We start from the raw sequence: 11030 nt of genomic DNA on the forward strand, positions 1-11030 counted from the left end.
AAAAAAAAAAAGAAAAAGAAAGACAGATGACTAAAGACATGTTGCAGATAAACCCTGAAATGTCATTTGGCTTAAGTAAAGAGGAAATCTCATTTGTGACAATTTGTATGAGCCTAGAAAGCACTAATTGTGCCAAAATCCCCAAGTATAGAAATAGGAACTATTTTTTTGTCACTGATATGTAAATATACTGGCTGGTTTTGTGAATCAACTTAACATAGGCTGGAGTTACTATAGAGAAAGGAGTTTCAGTTGAGGAAGTGCCTCCAGGAGATCTAGCTGTAAGGCACTTTCTCAATTAGTTATCAAGGGGAGAGGGCCCATTGTGGGTGATGACATCCCTTGGCTGGTATTCTTGGGTTCTATATAAAAGCAAGCAGAGGCAGGCAGGGGAAGGAAGCCAGTGAGAAGCATCCCTCCATGGCCTCTGTCTGCATCAGCTCCTGCTTCCTGACCTTGAGTACCAGTCCTGACTTCTTTTAGTGCTAAACAAAAATGTGGAAATGTAAGCCGAATAAACCCTTTCCTCTCCAGCTTGCTTCTTGGTCATGATGTTTGTGCAGGAATAGAAACCCTGACTAAGACAATAAAGTTTTAAAACAACAAAAAATCCAAACTCATGAAAACAATGAGTAAAATTAGAGCTTTTAGGGGCTGGGGAGAAGACTAGAGAGAAAATAAAAGCAGGACACAAAAGATTCAACTAGACAAGATTAATATATTCCAGAGATTGATTACACACCATAATAGCTATGTTTAATAACAACATATTTTATACTTGATGATTGCTAAGACAGATGCTTCATGTTCTCAAGACAAAATATTGAGCACATAAGATAATATACATGCCAAATGACTTGAATAAACCATTTAACATATATGTATATATACATATATATGTATATATATGAACATATATATATGCCATCACTATATATATTTGTATATAATATATGCGTATATATTGTTTAAAACACAAAATGCAAATTCTTATGTTTTACTAGGTACTTATGGTTTACTAGGATCAGGAACACACACCAGCTTTCCAATAGCAGTGCATCTTCTCTGAATTTTTCAAACAAACATATATATTTGACCACATATATGATAACAGTTTATCCCTGGGAGGAACTCTTACCAACTCTGTAGCTATGTAGCTAACTTTTCCCAACAATGGGTTATGTGATATTTCAAAGTTATAATAGAATTCAGAAGGTGCAAATACTGAAGAGAAAACATTGTGATCCTGACTGCTCTAGGTACTGAGCACGCTGTTTTGGCTTTTTCTCTTTCCTTAGCAATAGAGGCTCTGGGCAGAAAAGGTAAAGACCATCTCAATATATTAACAGGAACATTCCTTTTTTTTTTTTCAACCTATAAAGTCAAATTGCATTTACTTTATTTCCTACATCATGGTAATCCCTTTTATTATTAATTATTTTATTTATTTAAATTCCAAATGTTGTTCCACTCCCAGGTTTCACCTCCACAAAATCCCTCTCCCCTTTGCTTCTAAGAGGGTGATCCCCAACCAACCCACCCACTACCTCCTCACCTCTCTAGCATCTACCTTCAATGGTGAGACAAGCCTCTAGAGGACCAGGTGCCTCCCCTACTATTGATGCCATATAGGGCAGTCCTCTGCTCCATATGTAACAGGAACCATGGACTGAATAATATGTACTCTTTGGTTGGTGGTTTAATCTCTGGGAGATCTGAGGATTCCAGGTTTTTTTCTTTGTTGGTTTGTTTGCTATTGTTGTTCTTCCTATGTGGTTGCAATGCCGTTCAGCTCCTTCAGTCTTTCCCCTAACTCTTCCACTGGGATCCCTGGCCTCAGTCATTATGGCTAGCTATAAGTGTCTGCATCTTTGCTAGTTATGTACTAGCAGAGCCACTCAGAGGACAGCTATACCAGGTTCCTGTCTGCAAGTACTTCTTGGCATCAGCAATAGTACAGGGGTTTGTTGTCTGCAGATGGGAAGGATACAAAGGTAGTGTGGTCTCAGGATAGCCTTTCTTCAGTCTCTGCTCCAGTTTTTGTCCCTATGTTTCCTTCAGACAGGAACAATTCTGGGTAAAAGATTTCTGAGATGGGTAGATGGCCCCATCACTCAATTGGGGGATATGTCTATCTACTGGTGATGGTCTCTTCAGGTTCTATTTCCCCATTGTTGGTATTTCAGTTAATGTCATCCTCATGGGGATCTGGGAGCATCTGGCATCCCTGGCATCTGGGACTTCCTAATGGTACCCCCACCAACTGCTACATATTTCTATCCATTTTTCTGGGCCCCTGGACTTCTCTCCTATCTCTTCCCATACCTGATCCTTCCCCCTTTTGCCCCTTGCTTCCCTTCCCCCACCAGTTTCCTCCCACCATCCACCTCCTGTTATTTTGTTCTCTTTCTAAGCATTCCCACTTTGACCTTCTTTCTTGTTAAGCTTCACATGGTCTGTGAGTTAAATCATAGGAGTTCAAAGCTTTTGGGCTAATAGCCACTTATCAGTGAACATATACCATGTTTGTCCTTTGGGTCTAGGTTATCTCACTTAGATGACATTTTCTAGTTCCATCCATTTGCCTTCAAAATTCATGAAGTCATCATTTTTAAAGATCTGAGTAGTACTCCATTGTGTAAATGTACCATATTTTTTGTATTCATTCTTCTCTTTAGGGACATCTGGTATGTTTCCAGCTTCTGGATATTAAAAGTAAGGCTGCTGTGAACATAGGAGTGTCCTTGTTATATCCTGGAGCATCTTTTGGTTATGTGCCCAAAAGTGGTATAGCTGTGTCTTCATGTAGAATTATTTCCAATTTTCTGAGGAACTACCAGCTTGTCATCCCATCAACAATGGAGGAGTGTTCTTTTCTCCATATCTTCACCAACATCTGCTGTCCCCTGAGTGTTTGATCTTAGCCATTATGATTAGTGTAAGGTGGAATCTCAGGGTCACTTTGATGACTGAGAATGTTGAAATTTTCTTTAGGTGCTTTTGGTGATTTAAGATTCCTCAGTTGAGAATTCTTTATTTAGCTCTGTACCCCAGTTTTAAATGTGGTTACTTGGTTTTCTGGAGTTCTGACCATGTTACCATGTTAATTGTGAATTTACAGAAGAGCATGAGCATGGGGGGAATCTTTCCATCCTTTGAGGTCGTTTTTGATCTCTTTCTTCAGAGACTTGAAATTATCATACAGATTTTTTACTTGCCTGGTTAGACTTACACCAAGATATTCTATATTAGTTGTGACTCTTGTGAAGGGTACTGTTTATGGGAAACCATTTTTTTTATTGTGCAGAAAATAGTTTTCTTACAAAACAGGAGTCACCATCCCCCATACAATTCCTTCTTTTGGCATTTTTCCTAATTCCAAAACTTTTGATAAGAATAATTTGATCATGAGTTCATACCTAGTATCCACAAGTCTTTCTACTTATACATTGTCTAGCACATTGAAAATAAATCAAAGACAAATGTATTTTCCAATCAAATATACAAAATATTACAAAAGCAATAGCTTTCATTTTTATTTCTCATCGAAGTGATGGTTTATTGCTTTCCATGTGCAATGCGGAAATGTGAAACAACATTCAGCATATTAAGTTGATAGTGCAAAGCAGATGAAACAGAGTTCATTGAAATAACTATCTGACAATGCAAAACAGCTTTATAATTGATGTTAGAAAATTCTATAGAAGTAAATAACTGTCTTTCACTTAGACAGTATTCCCTCTCTTAAGTGCAAGCCTTAGGATCTTGAAACTCTATTGTCAAGGCCAATCAAGGCCAACTCATGGCTCAATTGTCAAATAGAACTCAGGGCAACCATGCACTGAGACATAGAAGGAATTAGTGGGATTGACTTTAAGCATCTTCAACTTGACAGCAAAAGATTGAAGTGACCTATGTAGTGAACTATAATAGGATTTCCAGGAAGATTTCTGACTGCTCATCACCACCTAAGTGAGCAATGATTGCTAACCTAGAAGCTGTAACCACAGCAATCACACTCAGGATCCATTTTACTGTAGCTGCTAAGGGCAGATTAAATGTTATAGTAAATAAAATTTAGCATTGAAAAGTCTGACTCCTCAAGAATTTTTAAGGTTTTAATAGTGACAGAGAAGATACAAGTTTTCATCTATTGTCTATAAAAGGATTTCTATATCTTTTCCATGTGCCTTTCATATTAGGTGAATATCACAGCAAATCTATATTATTGACCACTGTTTTCCAAAAACCAAACAAACAAATAAAAACTATAGACAAACAAAAAACAAAGACAGTGCAATCATTTCTTTACAAAGTTTAAAGAATTTCAAGTTAAAACTTTCCTATTTCAAGGATGGGAGTTTATGGAAGAAAAAAAAAAAGCCTTGGTCTAAGCCTAGATTATTTCTACAAGTCTAGAATCTTAAGAACTCTAAAATCTAAACTAGTTGTTCAGAATACTCACGACAGTCATCAGGCTCATCAGATCCATCACCACAGTCATCCACAGTGTCACATTTCCACCAGAAAGGGATGCATTTATCAGTTTTGCATCGAAACTTTAAAAAAAATGAGGAGAATGTTGATAACTATAACACATGTTTAAGGAGTATTCATGTACATGTCACACCTATTGCATACTGTAATTGTGAGCATGCAGTGTCTTAGAGCTTACACAATGAGGAAAGAATGAACAAACCTCAACAAAATCTACCAGGAAATTTCACTGCTCAAAACATAGTGGGGATTAAATCCTGGGTGACTGTCACCCTTGGTTGACTTAACAATGGCCACAAGCAGGCTCATGCATTTCCATATTGTCTCAAGAGCTGCTTTACTCACAATGGGTCAGGTAAGTAGCTACTACAGAGAATGGTCATAAAGCCTCAAATATTTACCTAGTCCCATACAGATAATGTCTGTCAAACACTAAACAAGGTAAAAAAAAATGACCAAGGCTATCAGGGAGAGATATCTACATCAAATAATTAAATAAATTTGAGTTAGTTGAAGAGAATTTCATAAAGAATCTTCATGACTTCAGTAAAAATAAGGCCAGCTCTCATTCTGTAGATCCTGTGAATAGATAAAACTGGAAGATTCCTTCCAGCTGAATAATCACAATACTGTAATTTCATTAGTGTTCTCAAACAACAACAACAAAACAAAACAAAACCAAAGATCAGAATTTGTAGCTGACACATAAATATTGTTATTTCTGCAAGAATACTTCAGTACAGTTATTTTTCAAATATTAGAATTATTAAAAACATATACAATAGAAGGTAGTAAGTTTGAATGTGCTCAGAGTACAATTATATGTGTATGAAAATTTCTTTTTTTTTGTTTGTTTGTTTGTTTTTCGAGACAGGGTTTCTCTGTATAACCCTGGCTGTCCTGGAGCTCACTTTGTAGACCAGGCTGGCCTTGAACCAGAAATCCTCCTGCCTCTGCCTCCCGAGTGCTGGGATTAAAGGCATGCGCCACTACACCCGGTGGAAAATTTCTTAATAGAACATATTATATGAGAAACTAATACATGTTAACTGTTTTAAATGTGTATGATTACGAAAGGTAAGGAGAGGGCATTTACACTAAAGGTAGACAGATTAATCTGAAATAGTCTCTGTTGATTTTATTTCATTGGTGTATTTATTCACTTGTTTTGTTTATACTTAAAGCAGGAAATAACTCAGTAGGCTGGACAAACCTTGAACTCATGGTAATACTTTCAAGTACTAGGATCAAAGATATGACAAAAATAAATGAAGGAAGAAAACAAGAATGAAGGAAGGAAGGAAAGAATAAAAGGGGAAAAGAAAAAGAAACACAGAGGATATTTATGTAATAAAATTTAATATGCAAAGTTAACATTCCAGTCACTGAAAGCTCCAACGTCAAATGGTATTTGTTTACAAATCTTTCCATTTAAAATGCCTAAAGTAGCCATGGGAAAGGTAGAATGGGAAAACGTAGTTCAACCATGACTTTTGGATTACCTATGGAAAAGAAGATTGATTAAGGAAAATAATAGTTGGCATTCTTCCATTGCAATATTGACTTACAGGCAACTGAGCATTTATTAAGAGAAGCTTGGAGAAGTCATAGCTTACTCTGTACACAATGAAGGAGTCCTGACCCTCAGTGAAACCAGAAAGTCAGAGCATAAAACTGGTCATTGATTTGTTTTGTTTGTTTGTTTTGTTTGTTTATTTGTTTTGTCTTTGTTTTTGGTTTTGTTTTGACATATAGTCTCATTTAGCACAGTATTCCATAAAACTTGGTAATTTGCTGAGTATGGCCTTGAACTTCTGTTCCTCTGGCCTCTATATTACATATGTGAGAATATAACTAAGCATCTCTACATCAAGTGTTAAGGGGATACTGGGGATTTATCTATACATGAGGCAAACATTTTACTCACCTAGAATTCCATGCTTAGGGTTTAATGCTAGCTTCATTTCTGTACAATTATGCACAGTAACCCAAAGGCTCACTCAATTTGATACTTAGTGATCTTGGGGCAGTACAAAAATTTACTTCTTACTAATATTTAAATTAAAAGAAAAGCAAATTTTCTGAACAGAGAACCAATGTATCTGTAGTAGTTAACATTAAATCACTAAAAGTAAGCAATAAACAAATGTAGTCAACCTCTTTTGGTCGTCAAATTATAATCTTTACTTGTTTGTTTGAGACAGGTTCTCATTGTCCAGCTCTGGCCATGTTGGAACTCACTATGTAGACCTGGGTGGTATTTAAATCAAATAGATGAAACTTCCTCTGCCACTGGAATTAAAGGTGCATGGCACTACACCCAGCTTCTTCTTTATTTTATTATATTTTTTTTTAAAAGCAAGCTTATATTCATTCAGATTTAGAAATCTTGAGTAAATTTACTTCTAAAGTTATTTTTTTTAAATATCATATATTAATTCTCATGCAAAGGATTTGGCATGGAAAACTGTAACTTGACAATTTTGCTTTGGTTCAATTATCTTTAATAGACATGGATATGAAATCTGTTTGTTAATTTAAAATGCAACTGCTTTAGTAAGAAAGCCATTATTGTTAGCAAGTGCTGAATGAGTCTGGATAACATGGAGCTGATTCTGGATAGAATTATAATACAAGACTGAATTTTATTCTTGTAGTAATTTGGGAAGGGATAGAAATCACTAGCCTTAGGGGAAATATTTCTATTCAACTGATTTTCTATAATTTTCTTATCCTGTGGTCATGCCTGTTGTGTTTTTCATAAGTTACCAGAGAGGAAAAATACCTTTATGGACAGTCGACACTTTGGGGAGATGAGACTAAGTCTGAAGGCAATTGCCCTGAACATTAAATATTTCCAGTCATTACAGCATATCAAAGCATATATGTGAAAGGATTCCATGTCCTTGGAGTATCTTCAAAGTATTCCCAGTTATGACGGGGAAATTTCTAATATATATTTAAAATCACTAAATATACTTGATTTAGATAATAAACTGTGGGAATTACACATAATATGAGAGTCTGCTCTCATTTCAATCTAGTAAGAACATAAAGGGGATTTAAGTCAAAGAAACCATAATAAAGCACGCTAATGTTACTTAGAATGATAACCAACATTTTATTTTAGATTTCTTCTATTTCACTTATAGATTCCATTTTTTCACATTTAAATTCAATAATATTTAGAATAAAATATAAAATGCAACTGCATTAAAAATGAAAATATAAAAGAGGACTGTCCCACCCCTTAGTGTGGGACCTTTAAAGGCAGTCTGGCTTCTGGTTTCAGGTTTAAAACCCCGGTGACCCAGCAGGTGATCCTGCAAGGAAAGGAAGGTATTTTACCATGCTTCTAGACACCAGGCTCCTGACAAGAAGCCTCAGATCTCCATAATTCTGTGGCTAGCAGTCATGTAAGGGCAATGCCCTAAGCCCCTCCACAGATCATGTAGCCTCAAGACAGATCTCCATTTTAATGAGGTACCTAAAGGCCTGAAGGGCTTAGCCAGTTAAGCTCTCCTTCCAAGACACTCTTCCCTGCAAAAGGCAATTCACCTCAAGCCTGCCCTGAGAAAATATGGTACTGTTTTACTTATCAAAACTCTCCCCCATGGCAAGAAATGCCCCCTTAATTTATTATATGTAAGTACAACATAGCTGTCTTCAGAATCACCAGAAGAGGGCCTCAGATCTCATTATGGATGGTTCTGAGCCACTATGTGGTTGCTGGAATTTGAATTCAGGACTTTTGGAAAAGCAGTCAGTGCTCTTAACCACTGAGCCATCTCTTCAGCCCCAATAAATACCTTAAAACCAAGACTGATGTTCAATGCCCCAGTGTAGGGGAATGCCAGCGCGGGAGGATGGGAGTGGATGGGTGGGGGAGCACCCTCATAGAGGCAGGGAGAGGGGGGATAGGTTAGGGGATCACATTTGAGATGTAAATAAAGAAAATATCCAAGAAAATAAATTAGAACAGAAAACAAAACAAAACAAAACAAAAAACAAAAGCAAAGCATGGAGTGTCTCTTCTCATTGGGACCCACCTTAGGGAACAGTGTAGCAGGTCTTTAAGGAGCCCTGTCTAATCTCCCACATGAGGCCTCTCTGTGCTCCCAGCCATGGACTCCACCAAGCCAAGCTGCCCACCGAACAAGCCAAGGACTCTCTCGCCCTGGTGGGACCCAGCCAGAGCTCTTCTCCCACCCTTTTCACTTCAGCCCTGAGCTAGAGCCGATTCCACACAATCAGCTCTTCTATGGCTTCCAGCAGCATCTATGGTGCTCAAGAGTCTGAGAAACTGCTGTTCCCAGCCTCTGTGCAGGTCTGTGGGACCCCCACCCTCAGACTCTGGCAGTTCACAAGAGCTCAGACTGAACTTCCCCATCCCTGGAGTGGGGTCCTGCAGCTTCTTACAGACTGGCACTCGCCTGGCAATAGTTTGGGGAATGAGCAATCAAAACTCCCCTGTCCTGCCTCTCCGAGCAGCCCAAGCCCAGAGCAGATTCAGGACCCTTCTTTAACCCACACCTTGCACCTAGGATTAAGGAGCAGTCCAGTGACCCTGGAGCAAGGGGGAATGTCGCCCCCTCCCACCCCCACCCCACAGCAGCATTCAAGTTTGAGAGGAATGGATGCTATTTATGCTCTCCTCACTCAAGACACATCATGGTAGACTATATAGTGAACTATGAATTGTGATGTTGTACATGATGATGAATTAACCATTTGAGTGGCGGTAATCACTAGTAATTTAGAATCACTATAGGTAGTAGGGTAGCTAAGGGAAATAAATGAGAGAAGGGGAGTGTTCTCTGTTAATTTCCTTAAAGAAAGTAAGCAAGAGATAGAATCCAAGGATAATACTTTGTGTATCAAACAGGAAGGCACAGAAATGTCCCTACCCTGGTATAGCTGTCTCATATGAGGCTATGCCAGTGCCTGGCAAATACAGAAGTGGATGCTCACAGTCATCTATAAGATGGAGCACAGGGCCCCCAGTGGAGAAGCTAGAGAAATCACCCAAGGAGCTATAGGTGGAACAATAATATGAACTAACCAGTACCCCCAGAGCTCATGTCTCTAGCTGCATAAGTAGCAGAAGATGGCCTAGTCGGCCATCACTGGGAAGAGAGGCCCCTCGGTATTGCAAACTTTATATGCCCCAGTACAAGGGAATGCCAGGGTCAAGAAGCGGGAGTGGGTGGGTAGGGGAGCAGGGCGGGGGGAGGGTATAGGGAACTTTCGGGATAGCATTTGAAATTTGAAATGTATATAAAGAAAATATCTAATAAAAAAAAAGAAAAGAAAGAAATGTCCCTAGTCTCAAACAGTAAATGAGCATTTACAACTTCTAGCTCAAAGAATTCAGCTGTATCCACAACCCCAAAACAAGTAGAGAACAAAGCTTTTTAAAACTGCTTATCAGAGAGGATGGGCTAGGTACTAATTGCAGAGACTTATTTGATATTCACAAAGAGGTGAAAGAAAGCAGGCAGTGTGGAGTCCTGAGCCGTACACTGGGGCTCTTTCCCTCAAATAGTGATGGCATTAGAGCTAACAGATGGTGGTGAAAGGTGTGGATCTCAGGAGGATTGAGACACTGTTTAACTGAGCCCACCTCACCTTTAAGTCCCCCAAATGGGAAGTAAATTGCTACTGGGTCAACTGAACAGCCAAAGGAACTGGAGGACTTGGATTTGGGGATATTTTTTTTTTATTTTCTATTACATTTTTATTATTTAAAACTATTTTAACATTAATTTAATTGATCATATTCTCCCTCTACCCCAATCATTCCAGCTTTTTGCCCATCCCCTAACCATCAAACTTTGCTATTTCAAAAACAAACAAAAAAACAAACAAAAAAACATATAAAAGCCCAATACAACTCCCTGCCTGAATCCAAGAAAACAAAATAAAACAAAACCCCAAACGAAAACAAACAAAAAATCCTTGTAAAATATAAAAAAAAAAAATTAAAGCACCCCCCCCCCACACACACACACACACATAAACTGTGGAATCCTTGTTGGTCAGCAACTCTTAAATATGAGTCATATCACTCCTTTGGAGAAAATTGACATTTTTTCCTATCCCAGAAGATATAAATGGCAATTCAACTGTTAACCTTGACCCCAGTGGCTTAGTTTTTACTAATTCCTTCATTTTCTTAAAATATAGAAATATAATATAATATAATATAATATAATATAATATAATATAATATAATATAATAGGAGAAACCAAAACCATCATATTATAACTGGGGAAGACAAACCAAGATAAGGAAAAGAGCTGAAGAAAGGCATAAGAATCAGAGAGCCACTCATTCACACACTCAAGAATCCTATAAAAACCCTACTGGAGGCTGGTAATAAAAACTCCGATTGTGTTACCTCACTCAAGATGATGCCCTCCAGGTCCATCCATTGGGCTAGGAATTTCATAAATTCATTCTTTTTAATAGCTNAGTAGTACTCCATTGTGTAAATGTACCATAATTTCTGTATCCATTCCTCTGTTGAGGG

The 11030-nt window shown here is 37.9% G+C and overlaps 1 protein-coding gene across 3 annotated transcripts in view; it reads right to left on the reverse strand.

Moving 5' to 3' along the window:
- The window catches only part of Lrp1b (LDL receptor related protein 1B), a 1970757-nt gene that overhangs the window by 197952 nt on the left and 1761775 nt on the right, over positions 1–11030 (reverse strand). For all 3 annotated transcript variants that reach the window (XM_029472167.1, XM_021181392.2, XM_029472172.1), the window contains exon 63: positions 4466–4559. In XM_029472167.1, coding sequence (XP_029328027.1) covers positions 4466–4559 — 94 coding nt within the window. The remainder of the gene's footprint in view (positions 1–4465; positions 4560–11030) is intronic.

Source organism: Mus caroli, chromosome 2 (assembly GCF_900094665.2).
Source record: "Mus caroli chromosome 2, CAROLI_EIJ_v1.1, whole genome shotgun sequence".
NCBI lineage: Eukaryota > Metazoa > Chordata > Mammalia > Rodentia > Muridae > Mus > Mus caroli.